At 41.6% G+C, this 17698-nt stretch overlaps 1 protein-coding gene across 1 annotated transcript in view; it reads right to left on the bottom strand.

Moving 5' to 3' along the window:
* Positions 1 to 17698, bottom strand: part of AGRN (agrin) — a 430880-nt gene that overhangs the window by 26981 nt on the left and 386201 nt on the right. The window contains exons 27-33 of the mRNA XM_018563524.1: positions 16859 to 17074; positions 14943 to 15172; positions 13203 to 13337; positions 10874 to 10970; positions 10064 to 10228; positions 8953 to 9064; positions 1485 to 1601 (exon numbers count right to left, since the gene is read on the bottom strand). Of these exons, the coding sequence (XP_018419026.1) occupies positions 1485 to 1601; positions 8953 to 9064; positions 10064 to 10228; positions 10874 to 10970; positions 13203 to 13337; positions 14943 to 15172; positions 16859 to 17074 (1072 nt within the window). The remainder of the gene's footprint in view (positions 1 to 1484; positions 1602 to 8952; positions 9065 to 10063; positions 10229 to 10873; positions 10971 to 13202; positions 13338 to 14942; positions 15173 to 16858; positions 17075 to 17698) is intronic.

The following is a 17698-nucleotide window of genomic DNA, read 5'->3' as shown; positions in this document are numbered from 1 at the left end:
GAAGCAACAGGATTAAATGAACTGCTAATTAATGGCTGACTGAGGAGTCATAATCTGTAACTCCATTAACAGCAGGGTCACTGAAATAAACAAAACTCTGAATGTCAGCAGCAAGAGATTCATTTATGATATTTATCAGAGTTTGACACAGAGTTAAAACGGAGGTGAATGCTGCACGTCATTTACATAACATTCTTATTCCATGCAGAGTGTAAACTCATTTAAGCTTATTCAGTGATGAAATACAAAGAGCAATGGCAGTGTACAGAGTGTTGTAGACCATAGCAAGCAATCAAATGTTTACTGAAGGCAAATCTATGAAAGATAAGGGCGCCCCTAGCCAAAGGAGGGCAGCTGGAAAACACGGGCAACATCCAACAATGGTTGGCATTCCAGAAAACATGGTCCTCCATATCAGGGCAGAGGAAAGCCAAAGGCAAACATGCCGGGGACTCTTACCTAAGGTGAGGACAATGGAAACTGAGGCAGATTTTTTAACCTGTCCAATCAATATTCTCCAAGAGAGAGCACTTTGGTGGTCATCATCTGCCTTGTTGCCCAATCCAGCCAATAACATCTGACTGTCACCCTGTGCCTAAAGGCATCTTAAATTGTGTTACTGTACATGTGTATGAACCAGGCCAAAGGGTACTAACCCCATCAACTGCTTCCACTTATTAGGCTGAGTGCCTATTCCTCTTTGTATTCAGCCTTCATCACAAATGTTAATGTAGAAGCTGAGGCAGATTTCATGTCATTCCCATCATCACCCCACCCCCCATATTTCTTTGCACACTGTGTAAACAGTAAATGAGTGTTGGCTGTACAGAATATAGATGACTTATTCTATGCCTTGCAGGCTTCCTGAAGCAACAGACGTGGCAACAGAGTAAAGCAAGGGCTGTCTACCAACCTGCAGAGCTCCCCCTAGAACTGTCCCAGAACTGAAACAGTCAAATGAGTCAGTACACACAAGTGCTTCGGGCAGAGCAAGGGAAAGCAAAAGCTATCAGGCACTGGTGTGACGGCACCCATTCCTGTCAGTGGCTCCTCCAATGGGAGCAATGAAGACGGCTCAAACAGTGCAGAGACTGAAGATGAAATGCATGTAATTGTGGGAAGCCAAATGTAAATAAGCTTACACTTGTTAACATTAGCTTTGGTTTTAGTTTATAGCTCTTTATGTACCCAGGTTACAGGCCGCATGTTTTTGGGATGTATGTGGATCCTGCTTAGTCAGTGATTGACCTTCACTGTTCCTGTTTCACAATCCAAACCTAATTCGATCTGTGTTGTAGTCAGCCTTCAGCCCGAACACACTGTCTTGAGGCGGGTTGAGTCTAGGTGGTGACTGACGTTGTCAGACACTACAAACAAAATCTATATAGAAACAGCAAGCACGTAGAACATGAGAGGTGACTGCACTGGTGCTTGTAGCACTCATAGAAATTGCGGCAAATCTCTATTGACAATAATCCACTTACCTTCTGTATTGACCCTTCAAAGCTGGTAGATATTGCAGCAGCTCGAGCTAGCTTGCTGAAATCTAGTGCTCCTCCAACGTACAGTGACTCCTTCAGGTTCAATGCATTGTGTGGGGTCTGAGGGGGAGAGACAAATGTTATTATATAAAGGATAAAGTGTACAGGGTAACCTATGATGGCAGTGTGCTCCAATATTTAGGGATGTACCACTAACCTACTACATTTCAAGGCTGAGCTATAGTTTGTCATCCCTGCAACTCAATCTACTTCTATACACTTCATCAGAAACAGACCAGAATGCCGGTGTTATAGCACCTTTTATTCTTGCAGCATGATAGAAAGGCATAGAAGTACAGTTCAATTAATGTATAATGTACACCTGCATAGCTTAAGCCAAACTCCATGAAAGAGATGCTTGCAATCTCATCCTTCAAGCAATGCAAAAGCAATCGGCTATGTGATTGAACGCATCTCTAGCTCCCTCTGCTGGATTAGTTTAGATCGCAGTACTGGTAGAAATGGGCTTTACGTAGTTTTATACAAGTGTGTGTATGATGATTTATTTCCTCCTGCACATCGCTTATGTCACACAGTGATGTGGAATACCATTCCCAACTTTGTTTATGAATAATAAGTTCTATATGTCTCAAAGCCTATGGTTAAAAGCAATATTAAAGGAGAACTACAGACAAAATGATAATTTACTGGTAAAATCAATACTACACACACAACTACACACTATAACACACAATGGGGGAATTTATCAAAGCAATTGCAACAGTTTTAGCCTCTTAGATCATTTTTTTTTTTATGTGCAAATCTGTCTTTTAACACGTGCCCCTGTTTTGACTAGAGCTTGCACTTCTTTTTTAATTGCATGTTTTTTTGCACCTGTTTTCATCTGCACTTGTCCTGGGGCTGTATGAAACTGGAACATCACCTAAGAAAACAATCATAACCTAAGTCCCCATGACCACTTCTTCAAGAAGCCACAGTTAAGCTTTTTGCCTAAAGTTACAAGTCTTCTTTCCTGAAGTCTATTAAACCTCATTTATTAGGGATGCACATATACCAGTTCAGATACCAGTGCAGAAACTTGGCATGTTCACGAGAACTAGCAGGGTTGCAGCGGTTGCAGCTGGGCTCTGGCTCTCCACCATTGTCCTGAAATCATTAGTCTGTATTGTTTTAGAAAACTGTCACATGACAATAAACAAAAATGCATCAGTACTTGTATCTGTGAGTACTTGGGCAAGTATCAGTAATTGTACTCGCAAAACTGGTATCTGTGCATCCCTTTATTTATAAAAACAAAATCATACATTAAAACAGAGATGTACAAATCCCAGGAGCTCCGTGTGCTCCTTACAAATGACAGCTGCCTCCTAACTTTTGGATTTTTCTCTAGTCCAGTCTTGGAGCTGGAAAAGTATCTGTACTTGTACTGGTACCGAGTACGGTACTTGGTATCGGTGCATCCCTATCATTTATCAACAACATTACACTAGCATCATAAATCTGGAGCAAATATATTCCGTGCAAGTTCAAACACTCGCAATTGCTATGATAAATTCCCCCTAATGCGTTGTTACACTTTCATAAGCAGCGTCAATACTACACTGAATATTACAATGCAGTGTACACCTTCTAATGAGAGGAGCCTCTGCACTGTACGTCAGGACAAGCTCGTACCCAGAGCAGTAGAACATAGTTTAAACCTGGTTTAAGTTCCTTCCTTAGGCCCAAGAATATATGCAACTTTGTTTTTACGTCTGAACATTCATGTTTTATGTTTCTTATTTTATTGCTGCCTGTAGTTCTCCTTCACATTCTACAGAAATGTCTACAAGCTGCTTTTCTGACACCCTGATCCCCTCCCATCGATTAAAGATTTACATCAATTAGTACTCAATGCTTGTGGGAATTATGACGATGGATGGCTACATTATTGGAAAATTCCTGCAAAGATAGATCTAGTCTCATTATGGTGAAAGCAAGTGAAGCAGAAAAATACTTTGAAGGAAAAGAGAGAAATGGACACCAAAGCCGGCATCTAATCTATTCTAATTGCCCATTCACACTTGTGCACTTTTTTCTTCAGTTTGGCTGCAGCTGTTGTCCTAACACATGTAGCTGTGTGCAAAAAGCGGGATGTTTTCTCCCTGCGTGCAACATATGTTTAAATGTATGCAAATACCCAGATGAGTTACAATGCCGCGTATGAACAAAACGCATACCAAGAACCCATCTGTATAGAAGTGTGAATGGGCCCTAAAGGTGATTAGTGGAATGGCTGGAATGCGGTGCTCACATGGTATATGAGATGAAATACATGTGCTTATCTTTACCTTGCGGGATTTCTGAAATCCAGACAGTATGCAATAATAGCAGAGAGAGAGACAGAGAAAAAGGAGGAAAAGAGGGAGAAAACAAGTCATCAGTAAAAAGCTTTAGCATGCAGGGTGGCAGACGTCATCCATCCACAATTCAAAGTTTTTCAGCAAGCTTTAGAACAGTGCCAATCCCTAAAGAGCACTAGGCAGCAATTAAAGCATCAGTCCATGTTAGTAGTGTAAGACAACTGCTTAACTCACACAAACAATACAGACGGCTTGCTCCTAATTGTATGGCTTTAAGCCAAGTGCTATTTGCTTTTCGGTTTTGTTCGCTTTCCTCTATCTTAAGTGATTTGAAGTCAATTAAAATGAGCTTCTTTTTTTTTACGTTTTGATGTCTTTATTGGAAGCCTTCACTTTGTTTCCCGCAGATCACTTTCACCCCGGTCGGGAGAGTGGCTGTGCTGGATACGGACATAATGCACAGCAAAATGAACAGCTCGCTGTCAATGGCTGTCAATAGGATAGAGATTTGTGGCCTTCCACAAAGGAAGCGTTAGGGCTTTGATGAAGTCTACAGCTTTTCACTGTGATTAGCTGGGAGAAAACGCTATTGATTATGTCTTTCTGACTGCTTTTCTACAGAATAGCCAAATTGTAGCTGAATCTCACAATTATTGTAAATGGCTGTCTGCTTGAACCATAGGCTAGCATGACAGCAAACGTTTGATTACACATTTTTAGGGAGGCTTTGCCATCAGGAATGTTTATCTAAAGCACCTAAATCTAAAGACCTTCAGGATGGCAATTTACAATCTCCTATTGATTTCCCAGAATCTATGAAGTGTGAAAGCCAACCTGACTGGATATAAGCCCAAAGGATTGCTTCTGTAGCCCCTCATACTACAAAGGTGTTGGCAAATCAAAAGAAGATTGTTTAATGTGTATCCAGCTAAAGAGGAACTAGGAGCTGTAGGTGGAGGTAGGCAGACCGTAGTTGTCCTTTGTGTAGGAAATGAAATCCACGTCATGGAAATATACAGCAGAATTCATGACATGGTGTGGAGCACGTGACAAACGCACACTGAGCAGCCAATTGGCAGGCCTCTGTGCTGTCACATGTCCTGGGAATACCATAGAGTGTGGTACTGTCAATTACCAGTGGTTACCTTGAGGCATCAGAGATAAAGGGTCATAGGCCATGTGTTGGGGTTTGCCCTTTAAGTGCTTTGTCCTTTATTTTCTTTATCCTGTTGTAATGAGTGACATAACCCCAGAGCTAGCACGATACCCACAAGTCAGAGGAAATGGGTGCAGAGACATGAATTCAGCCCGGTGACAGGTCTGCTTTATAATGCAAGCAGTAAGATTTGATCTCATTAGTATGAACATGGCATGGAAGTTTTTTGCCCATCAGTTTGCTTCTACACTCTGCAAAGTGCTGTAGGTGGAGGTAGGCAGACCGTAGTTGTCCTTTGTGTAGGAAATGTAATCCACGTCATGGAAATATACAGCAGACTTCATGACATGGTGTGGAGCACGTGACAAACGCACACTGAGCAGCCAATTGGCAGGCCTCTGTGCTGTCACATGTCCTGGGAATACCATAGAGTGTGGTACTGTCAATTACCAGTGGTTACCTTGAGGCAGCAGAGATAAAGGGTCATAGGCAATGTGTTGGGGTTTGCCCTTTAAGTGCTTTGTCCTTTATTTTCTTTATCCTGTTGTAATGAGTGACATAACCCCAGAGCTAGCACGATACCCACAAGTCAGAGGAAATGGGTGCAGAGACATGAATTCAGCCCGGTGACAGGTCTGCTTTATAATGCAAGCAGTAAGATTTGATCTCATTAGTATGAACATGGCATGGAAGTTTTTTGCCCATCAGTTTGCTTCTACACTCCGCAAAGCTGTTAGATCAGTACAGCTGACAGAGGGCACTTTGAGCGTTTTTCCGCGAGTACGAAAGCGCGGAAAAACGCCTAGGTGTGAACCCAGCCTTAGATCAGTACAGCTGACACATATACATTAATGGAGCACAAAATGAATAAACGGCACCAGTTTATTTGGGTGGGGGTGTTATTAAAGCATCTCTATAATTATCTGACATGTCCCACTATGCAGAGTGAGTAGGGAATGTCTGCCATGAAGCTGTGACCAGTACGCCTTTTTTAATTTCTGCTTTTCATTACAAAATTAAAACAAATCCCATGTCATATAACTGACAATCCCTTTAAGAGTTGCACTTTTTTGTCTCCCGGATATCACCCCAGAATCTCCTGACACATCCAGGCTGCTGTTCGATGTGTCATGAAACAATGCTGTGCAGAAGATTCTGTTACATCATGTGTAAAATGAACAGCATACACCATCCAAACATGAAAATGTGAAATTAAAATAGGACGGGGGACACGGCTTTCATAGCGTCTCTGCAGCACCACCGATTCTGTGCACTCGGTTGCCTTCTGGCCCTGCAGATCTCTTTGGCTGCATGTAGCCATGTGTACTTGAACTCTGTAACACCGGCTTTTCTTCTAAATCATGTCAATATGCGCGCCCTGTCATGAAGGCCCAGGACTGTCCATTGTAATGATGCATACCTGGGATCAGTCAGACCAGTATAATGATCTTTCACACAATGTATTCTACTGGAGCAGGGTGAATCTACAGAACAGAACCGATGACAAGAGGGCAGAATAGAACTAATGACAGGAGGCAACATTGTAACTAAGTGGCCTCTGAAAGCCCTGCAACAAAGGCTCATGGGAATGTTCTATCAAAACTGAGAGGGCGGTTTGATTCTGTCATAGCAGCAATGGGGTCAATTCACCAAATGTATAACATAGGTCTCCTCAAAGTCCTACTGACTTCTGTCTTGTGATGATTGTGAGGTCTTTATGATACATCTGTTCAGGAGATGATACACAACAGAAAATACCAACTGATGAGAAATAGGCTTTGAATTGTTAAATGTCAGTTTTCTATGAAATAAAACCAATTTCGGTTTGTAGATTTAAGGGGGTCAGTCCAAAGAAAAAGTGACATTTTAATTACAGCTAGACTAAGATGAGCTGAATGAGTGACTGATTTACTATATGCCCTGGATGTTCTCACAACAATATCTTCCTGTCTACCTGGGAGAGTTGGGTGTTGCCACTCTTCTTACTGCATCCTCTTCAATTTAAAGTAAATAACACATCCAACAAGGAGAGTGGGAACCCCATATAATGGGCACAGCAGGTATACAGATACATCAAAGAGATAGATTTTACACACTATCGGTGTGTTAGTATGTATTGCGAGTATGCAGCAAATTCATTTTAAATGGGCTGCCGACGCACCCAGAAATGCACATGACCATTTTTTCCGGCATATCACAACGCATTGCATTTGTGCTGCAGTGCGGGTGCCTTGCTCACTACTATATAGTGCATTGTGGTGCTATTCACAATGAATGGTGATGCACTTGGAGGAATGCACAGCTGAATGGGTCCCAAGAGATTGATTGGTGGCTCTCCAGCATCTACCAAAAACTAAAATATCTGTTTTTTAATGGACTGGCCCTTTAAACATTTTGACAAGACAATGATGAAGTAAATTGACCAGCAGCAGGTAACCTGACCCCATCTCCCAGATAAGACTGGCTGCATCTCCCATTTATACTTGTTGTCTAGAGTTCCTCTCTGAAGCGCCTTTTAAAAAATCCATAGTCAATGTACAAAACAAACATAGAACACGTACAAGTTACTGCATGAAATAAGCTAAAATACATATTTTGATTTATTCATCCTTTTAAAACATGAATCACATAAAAGGGTGAAAGAAAATGTCCTTGTGAATAAGCAGAGGTCATTATATGGAAAGAAAGGAGTTCTGGAGACGCTGCATACTTCTCTACTCCCAGCACTGTAGGGCATCCGGCATACAAAACAGAATATGGATTTCTTTTATCTTTTTTCATTGCTGGGAGACAACATGTCCCCCCCTCCAACACAATGAGCCTAGAACTGCCAAGTCGTTTAATTACAGAAACGCGAGTTTTGTGGCTAATTAGGGTTTTGTACACATGGGGCAGTTTAACACAAGGCAGAGAGCTGGGCTTGGCGGTCACTATGTAGATTACAATGTGACTGGAGGAACATGTCTCTCTAAGGCCTGGGAGATATCAGAGTGGAACTTATTTCCCTACTTCAGCATCCATCATTTGCTTTGCGTGTGCAGAAGACTTGCTCCTCATATCAGCACATGAATAAATGATATGTTCAGTTTTATTTCTCCAATGCTGTTTCCACAGTACACAGAAACCGAAACCCGTCATATCAACCCCCAAGAGAACTCCTATGGTCACACAATACGGTGACAATATGGCTGGAGTGGGAGAAAGCCTGTTAACTCCTCTGTGTTTCTGGACTGTAGAAAAAAGCCTATGCAAACGAGGGGCACATACAAACTCCATGCACCTAGTATCCTGAGTATGATTCTAAGCCAGGACTTGAACACTGCATGGCATTAATGCCAACCACTTGCCTCTGAAATTAATTCCATCCACTGTACTGTAGACCACATAGCAGTCTCACACCTAGCAGTGCACCATGAAGCACACCGCAACAAGTGCTGCATATGAACCAAGTGTCAGTAAGATCTGGATTACAGCAAACATGGAGACCTCCATTGCTGGTCTTGAGAAAATGTAAGTAACCTGGTGCCTCTGAGGCACTGATGGAAAACAATTATGCAGATCAAACATTTAGATACATATGTGTGTTTGTTGTGGGTCAATGATTGGGAAAGTACTTAAGCCAGCCAACCAGCATTCTTAGGACGAGGTCATCAATGGTAGTTCCTGTATTTCTTTCAGTAAGTTTCCTTTACATGAAATCACAATCTAGCTTTCCTGAATGGAGCTCAGGTATGAAGGAGTCTCAATCATTGGTTACCAATAGCACTAATTAGGCTCATGTTTTTCAGTATTCTTTTGGAAACATAGAGGGATGTATTGGTTGCTATAAGCAGCACAGTCCTTCCTTCTTTAGGGCATCCATGTTTATAAAAGAGCCCTGGAAGTCCGGAAAGCGGATGTTTTATATCCAGAGAAAGATTCAGCTAACATGTTTCATCATTCGCAGACTTACCGGTGACTCTCCTGTAACCTGTTCCTTGTTATTGATACGCATCTGGCCCTTCCGTCCATTACGTTCCACAGTGACACTGACCCACGTGTTAAGGGGAATCTTTTCCTTGCTCCTGGAACAGACAAGCACCCAGTATAATACATGATGGTACAGAAGCAAAGCTACTTTTACTATGCGAAGACACAATTCAGATTTCAAAAAATGTTTTCAGGGAAATCTAAAACTTAGAAAGATAAACAGAAATAATTGAATGCAACTCAGTTCCATGGATGCCATTCATAAAAGTGATTTTTGGTGTGTAGACATCTTCCAGGAGAAGACCTGTTGTTTGTGTCTCTGAGGAAGTCATCTGTATTGTGTGAAATGGAATGTACAAAAGGGTGTTGTTGTTTAGGTGTGCCTAGTACAGCCCTAAATCTGCAACGGAAACATCAGTTCATGGTGGACTGATCCTTTAAGAAAGTCTGCAGATCCTTAAGTCAGTCTCAGTCAAAATGGATGTACTGCATTTAACTGAAACAGGTCAAGCAATGTTCTATAACTTATTCCTGTTTCCTGTAAAAACTCCAGGATTTGTCCCTTTCACTTTAGCCCTCAAACTGTCCATTAGCCACCCAGGGCTAGCCTGTCAAAATTTGAATATCTACAAGCTGTCTGCATATTAAACTATACTTAAGACTGCACTTCTCTCAAAACTACCTCAGGAGGAAGAAAAATAAGCAAACTTGTCACTATATCCCTCCCACGTCAGTCACACTTCCCATGATGATTGATTTCTTACATTCAAAAAATGTACATAATGTAAGATTATTAGGTACAGGAATCCTTTCAGTCCCAGTGCTCCAGTTATTATGATGTATATTCTTATAGTGTTTTGTGCTAATGAGTATTTGATTATAATAATTTCAGTGATTGGATGTGGCAGTTGTTTTGGCTGGTCCTTTGTTCCCTTCCTTAATCACCAGAGGCAGTTGTGAGTAAGGGTGTTACTGCTCAGAACGTTATGTGTCTACATTTATAATATTGGTATTCTTATAAAATCTGTAAACTTGAACAGTTTTGTGTTTGATGCAAAGACACTCAGGTTAGTACAATAGTAGCCATGACGTACCTGATGACAGCTGCCCCTTTCCCTAGATCATATCTGTATTCCAGATGTCCATCGTGCAGGGCAAGAGACACAAAGTCTCCTTTGCCATCAGTTTTCTGCCCATTGTAGAAGAGAAGTCCATTGGGGCTGCTGGTAAGGAACACCACCTCCACGGTCAGCTTGTCACTGAGGAAAGACAAAGAAGACACGGTTACAATGTTAGGACAAGAAACATTATAATCACTTTCCCTCAGTCGGGTGTTCCTGGGCCCAAAGCAATGACTCGTCGAGGGGACTACACTACACTGAGATGTGAAAGGCTACTGCACTTTGCCTATTGTCAGTACACTATGCCGCTTTACTGAATAAGCCCAAAAGACTTCCCTCTGAGTCAGCTGTATTACAATCACTATATTCAGGGCCGTCAGGGTGGAACTTTAGATAAAGGCAAAGTGGGAAAAGGTCAGACTTATTGCAGTTGTGTGTTTCTCTCCTGATGAGGTTTCTCCTCACTTATCTGACAGGGAAATTTGTTTTGTTGCCCACATTTGCAAGCATGCTTTTCCGTCACTATCCACCCCTAATAGTCATAAGTAATTTGTGAAAATAAATATCTACAAAGTATGAATATATACGAAACATTATGAACTCAATAAAATGTAAATATGATATTCCATCAACCTGTTCCCACTGTGTTATTGGATATAAACTCCTATTTATTTTTTTTATTTCTTTTATTGAATGATGTTTCATCTAAAGATTCAGCTGCCATTGTCACATATATTGCGGAGAAGCCTGTAAATCCATCTAATTTCTAAACGGATCACTCACGTTATGTCTGTGGCAAATGTCTGAAGACCTTTCAGCTCCAGGAAAGAGTAGCCGTTGAAAAGGGGCAAGAAAGGCAGATTAAAATCCGGGTCGATGACTGCAAAGAGAAAAGGAGAAATCAGCACTATAGCTTTTCACAACTGCCCGTTAGCCTCTGTGAAAACCTGCTGCTGTACCATATGATGGGAATTCAGCTAATATGTGTGTCTTTGAAGAGCTGTGGACATGACTGCTGCTGCATTCCAGGCATCATAGGACGCTTGTGGGCAGCGTTTGTGCTGTCGTGGTATGCTGTGTCACACCTGACAGCCACCCTAATCCAAGCTGATTATGTTCCCATCCACGCTATACCCATACTACCCAAGCTAATGGGATTATCAACCAAATGGTACAATATACCTCCACATGCCTAATACCTTTTGATCTTTGCCACTTGCTGGAGGGGCACTGCATTATATGTAAATATTGGTCCACAATTCTTGACCTCATCTTGCGGATAAGGGGCACTAGTACTCCAGCTCACCCATAGATCTGCTTGTTCCATAACACTCCAATCTCCCCTAACCCATACCGACGCATGCTGATTCCATTCCTTCTAAATGCAACAAAGCACCTTATCCCTCCTCAGTGAAGACATACTCAAACTCTGACTATAAGGGAATGGTTGGAGAGGGTGGACAGAATCCATTAAATGGAAGAGCTGATGCACACCCAAAAGGACAAATATGATGCATTTTATAATATTTGGGATTGCTGGATTCAATTCAGATATTCTGTGTTATACATCTCTTATGTGTCTTGGTCTAGATGTAACAGCTAAAATGGCAAACCATATAACGCAAGCCGAGGGTGTCAGCTTTTTTTATTAATAATAATGATGATAATCACTAGATGGGGACCTGATGGAGAACTGCAGGTCCCACTCTGCTGATTGACAGCAGCAGTGGGGGGGTGCAATAGCTAGTTTGCTATTGCAAAGTGAAATAGCCAATAGGAATGTAGCTATGCATTCCAATGCTGATTTATTAATTTTTTTCTGACTTTTTTTTTTAAAACACGATCGCAGCGAAAGATTTACTCTGCTCGAGCAGATTAAACCTTTCCGGGAGAAAGTGTTTCTCTCCCGGGCGGCCGGGAGCCGCTATCTAATAGCGGGAGACTTCTGGCGACCCCTGGCAAATTGTCATTCGACCCCCGAAGGGGTCCCGACCCACAGGTTGAGAACCGCTGGTCTAGACATTGCTCTTACATCTTAGTAACAAATGTCATACAGTATTTACTTTACTCTGTATAGCAGCTCACCACTTACCCCCTCCACCACAAACCTATTATCCCCCTCATGCTTCTAATCATATCCCTCCCCCTTATTGGTTGTAATTACATCATGGGCATACCACAAAAAGTACTCTAATGGCATTCTTATGTGTCATGTTGTTTTTCTATTTTTTTTAATATCTGAAAATTCAATGAAAAGAAAATAAACATAAAAGAAAAGAAAGAGGGGATCAGAGAAAAAATGTATTAGGGCTTTGTCTATGAAAACTGAAGGTGAAGGAAAAATGAAAGCTAGAACGTCATGGATTGCTATAAACAGACTTCAGACTCCATTTAGTGATTTGTATTATAGACGAGCTCCTCTTTTATTAACTCTCGAATGTCACTAGATAAAAATGTAACCAGTCAAACTATTCATTGAGAAATAACCTCACGTCTATACATTACTTATGTTTTTTTGGACAGACAAGGCTTTCTTTTGGTATTAAAAGTATATAATTTCTATCTATTACATGTGAATGTTTCTGGTAGAAAATGTGGCAAAGTTAGTTACAAATGAGTAAATGCGTCTTTACAATTTGACATCCTGTATGTGTTTTAAGGCTACAAAAAGCAAACTAAGTGAATGAGAACACAAAATACATGTTCCTACAAATGTATAAAAACATTTGTGAAAACAACTAGCAAAGGAGAGAGAGGAAGACGTTAATTAGTGATAGTTGGTGATGACAAGAGGTCAATCACTGGTTAAGTAGGAAAGGCCTAAAAACATAAACCAATACAATGAGCTGCAGCTAGCTACAGAGTATTTCGTTTTGTTGACATTTGACTGATTATTGGCACTGTATCAATCTTTTTTGGATGTCAGCTCTAATATACAAATCAGGGCCTCAAACTGACGGCAGGCCCATCGGCTACACCAAGGGATATGTGCCTAGAGGGGAAGGACTCAGATTTATGCAAGGTGCATCCTAAGTCCTTAATAAGTTAAACATACCTAATTACACTAAAGCAAATGATTATGGCAATAAAAAAACAAAACATCTGAACTTACCCTTTTCACAGAACTCCCCCTCTCTGCCCATTGGGCACTCGCACTTGGCTCCACCCTCGGGTAGCACTAAACATGTTGCAGAAACATGGCAGGGGTTGGGGTCACAAGGGTTACGTTCATCTGCACAGGTAGGTCCTGAAAGCATAGGAAGTCAGAGGTAAGGCAAAAAGAGATAAGTGTGTCACTGCAGGGGGTATAAATGAGATGGCGTTGGTGAGCACAAATAACCTGAAAGATTAACAGCTCGAAATAGGTCTAAAGGAGTGCAGGGGATGCCCATTTCTGAAAATACTGTGGGCCTGTTCTTATTTCAGTGAACAGCAGCAGATGCATATCAAATAAGAATATTGCTTGGTGGAGTTCTTATTTAATACCCTTCTTTTGCTACTCAGAAGTCCTCACTCAAACGAGAGCATATTATTTTACATGCCAGCTATATGAAACAAGCATTTGTTTGTTCTGGATGGGGTAGGGAAGGGGTTAAACCTCTGTCATGTTTTTATTTCTGTCTTTGTTCAGGACAGAAAGTGAGGGGAAGAGGGACAGGAATTGATGGCAAATGACAGCCCACGATAAACACCTGACAGATTATTTAGTCCCCTCCACTGAATGCTTTATCCAAAGCTTTGGCTGGAGCTGGCCCTTATTGTAAGGGTTTTGTCAAAGGTAAGGCCCCTTTACGATGGATGGTCCAATTTAGGTCCGCCTGTCAGTTGAAAAAAAAAACATTTTTTTGCAAACATTGTGCAACTAAAACCCCTGTTTTTAACCTCAGTAGTTAGACAGGGTACTTCCATGTGCACCTTACTTTAAAGCTAGTTATGAATTAATGAATGTGTTTGCCATTGATTTTTACTTGTTGAATTTGGTGCTGGGACACACGGGGGCTTCAGCTGCCATTGTAATGTGTGGGGATCTTTGTGTGTCCCTCTGACTTTAAGGAGGTTGGGGTATCTCCTGGCGAACCTGCACCCAATTGATCCTTTCCTATAAACATGCTCGAAGATGGAGGCTCTCATAGATTAGAGTTGGGGGTCACACTACACAGAGGGGCTTTGACAAGGCAGTGCGGCTTCCACATATTATGCAAAAGTTGTGCAACTCAAACCTCTGTTTTTAACCTTCGTAGTTAGACGGGGTCCTATTTTTTTGCAGGCCGGCTGGTGAGTGTGCTGGGAATGTTTGTTTTTGTATTGTGTAAAGCCCTTCCATGTTCACCTGATGACTGTGTTTGCCATTCATTTCACTTGGCAGTTATTTTAGGTGGATCTTATCAAAAGCCCAATGTTAGTTTATGGGTAGCCAGACCTAAATGGACGTGCCTCTGTTTACATCTGATTACCCCTGACTTTGTTCAGGTCTGGAAAATAAAAGTGAACAGAGTTGTGTTTTGGTGGACCTGAACGTGATGGATCGAGGGTAATCTGATGTAAACTAACACATGTCTGCTTACATACAACTTCCCATAGATCTAACATGGGTCCGGTACGTTCCGTTTTTATTCCATGGAAACTGGACAGACACAGAAGTCACAACTGTGACATCCATTCCGCACTGCTCCGATCAGCAGGAGATTTGTGCACAGATCCCCTGCTAATTGCTACTGACAGGCTCTCGTGTGAAAGGGTCCATAAGAGCTTCTTAAAAGTTTCCGGAGTAGCATGCAGACAAGATGAGAGCCATATTACACTCATGGACAACAACACTTTCTTTCCTTTACCCCACTCATAGAACACTCACCTGTGTAGCCATTGAGACACTGGCAATGGAACATTTCTGACTCTTTCACTTGACACACAGCTCCATTATGACAAGGGTTGGGTTGGCATGGGTTGTTTCCACACTCTCCCACACCACTGCCATATAAGACATCTTCTCCTTCTTCCTGCAAGTTGTACACTTGATTGTTCACATCTAGCAGACGAATACAACCCTTCAGGCCCACAGCCACAGAGGTCCGTTCTGTCACCCTGATCAAAGAACAACATTATTTTAGTTGCTGACTTACAGCCTACTGAAGTCCCTTTAACCCACACTAGAGATATACTGGTGTGCTAACTGATTGCTATTAGCAAAAATAGACTACAAATCTTTCTTAAGCTTCAAAACACGAGGCCAAATGCTACTGCACTGGATGGCAGACAAAGGGTTATGACACAAACAGTGATCGTCATCCAGATTCAGAAGGAGCCAAGAAAATTGCAGAACAATATTGGAAATTCAAATCGTTTCCCCCAAATAGGCATGCAGCAGGGTGCATCTTCTCATTCCTCGTGTGCCAACTTTTCTGCAGGCTGTAAGTCTGTATTATTCATATCCTGGAACAGTAATAACTTTGTAGCCTCCAGACATTTTTCTTGCAGGCAGAACCCACGTGATGTAGCACAGTGCAAGCTGAAGATTTCATGACCCATTCACCGTACTGTAATGTACAGCAAGAGCCATGACTTGCGCTGTCACACATGTGACATCAACAACCTTGACACCTATAGCAACTGCAATTAAATTTGTCCTAAGGATATCAGATTTCCTAAGGTTTTAAAATCAAGACAGAATGGAGTTCATTATTGTTCGCCACCAGCCTTACATATATCATCATACACCATTTCCACGACTCCCAGGATTTATTTGGACAGGATTGGTAATTAAATTTGAAAAGAAAAAATCCTGCACGCTGCCTACCTGACTGACAGAACATTGTTACTGTACCGCTCATTACACTAGCCCAGTCTGAAAAGGTGCCATTTACAGATACCCTCTGGACACGTTCCCGTAGCCAGTTCTGCTGTCAGAAGCAACTGATTGTATAAAGCTGAACTCCAGACCAGACGCTAAATACACATCTAATAGTCAAACATTGAAGATGAGCCTTTTCCTGTTAAAGGGTTTGTAATTCTGTCACCTAGGGACCCCTGCCAAGTAGCATTACCAGGTTAGTGACCTCACATTTTTTTCAGTGTAGATAAGCAATGTAGCTTGGTCACGGGCCCAAACCTACCCTGCTAAGAAGACAACTGCCAAAAAATGAGGTCCTCACTCTGTTCTCTCCCATCCAGAAGCTCCCAGTGCTAAACTGACAACCCTGTGCAAACTAGCAATCGCTAAACATAACCAATACATACTTTTTGCTGTGTGGGGAAGCAACCAAGAGGAATTCCAATACAACATACAGAAACATGTGTCTCTACTCATCCTTACCATCACATTAGCATGACTGACAGCAGAGTTTTCATAGAGATGAAGAGGGGAATTTTCTATTTATGTGAAAGACTATGGTTTGCTGAGGCTTGCTGGGGAAGAGTAGCTGTATATAGGAATATCCATTGGAGGTATGAGGACACCTTGTTTACAATGCTGTAGCCATTCTATCATTAAAATTATGTTATTTAGCATTTTCTTTATGCAAATTGTGCTTACAGACAAGATAGAGATGTGTGTGTGACTGGTTTATATCACAGGCATGGTCTTCTTAGCTCATATCAACCTTTTAGGATGCTTGTGGTGTATGCATAGGACTTATTGTGGAATAGATAGAAAACATAGATTACAAGTTTTATAAGCGGGCTATCGAATTACAAATATTTTTGTATCCAGTAATTGATTATAAAGCGGCTCTTCTACTGTGTGACCCCAGAAAGCTCCCTTCTGATACATACACAGACATCTGGTCTTCTGGAGCTCCTCCAATGAACAAGTCAGTGTCTAAGTTCAGGCCGTCGGTACCTGGTGGACTTTCTCCATTCACGTGTGTTTCTCCATCCACAGACAACATACCACTGCGCCTGTTCCTAATTACCACAAGCTGGTGCCACCGGCCAGGCTCCACCGGCACTTTACTGGTGATTATTCCAGTTCCAGATCCAGTGTTAAACCTGTAAAGCATAACTGACCATGTAATTTCACATAAAGATTGTAAAACATAGGCACTTAGCTGTCCCATAAATCTATTTAAATAAGGAAGTTGCAATTTAAAAAAAATAAACTTGAAGGGGGTTTAAAATAGACCGTTTATGTAAGTTGGAACACATATATGGTATCTAATATGATTGGCTGCTATAAGCAGATTTTCTGGACCTTTTATATACTATTATAATATGTGGGTTGGACTCAAGTCAGGCCTGCAGCCATATATGACAGGTCACCACATCAAAATCATTATGTGGGCTCCCATCTCTGTGAATGGATGCCTTGTTTTGATTGATCCAGGCTCCAGGGCTGTGCTCCTCATCTTTCCATGACCACTTAGTGAGCCACTGAGCAATGGTAAACCTGTGCCTATTAGGTTCTCAGATGCTTTACTGACTGCATGCTTGTACCAGGCCAGTGAGTAGCTCACACCAGAACAGGACCCAGAATATGGGCCTTCCAAAACAAGTAAACACTAACAGCTCCTAGATTTCGAATGTACATGTTCCCTTTAAATAAACACAACTGACTTAGCGTGATGAGACCTCTAAATATAAAAATAGGAAGGCGACTTGAAAGAAGAGAAGCAT

The sequence above is a fragment of the Nanorana parkeri genome, unplaced genomic scaffold (assembly GCF_000935625.1).
Source record: "Nanorana parkeri isolate BGI_ZX_2015 unplaced genomic scaffold, ASM93562v1 scaffold671, whole genome shotgun sequence".
In the NCBI taxonomy this organism is placed as follows: domain Eukaryota; kingdom Metazoa; phylum Chordata; class Amphibia; order Anura; family Dicroglossidae; genus Nanorana; species Nanorana parkeri.
Note: the sequence above shows the minus strand (reverse complement) of the source record. Positions and strands in the feature narration are given on the sequence as shown.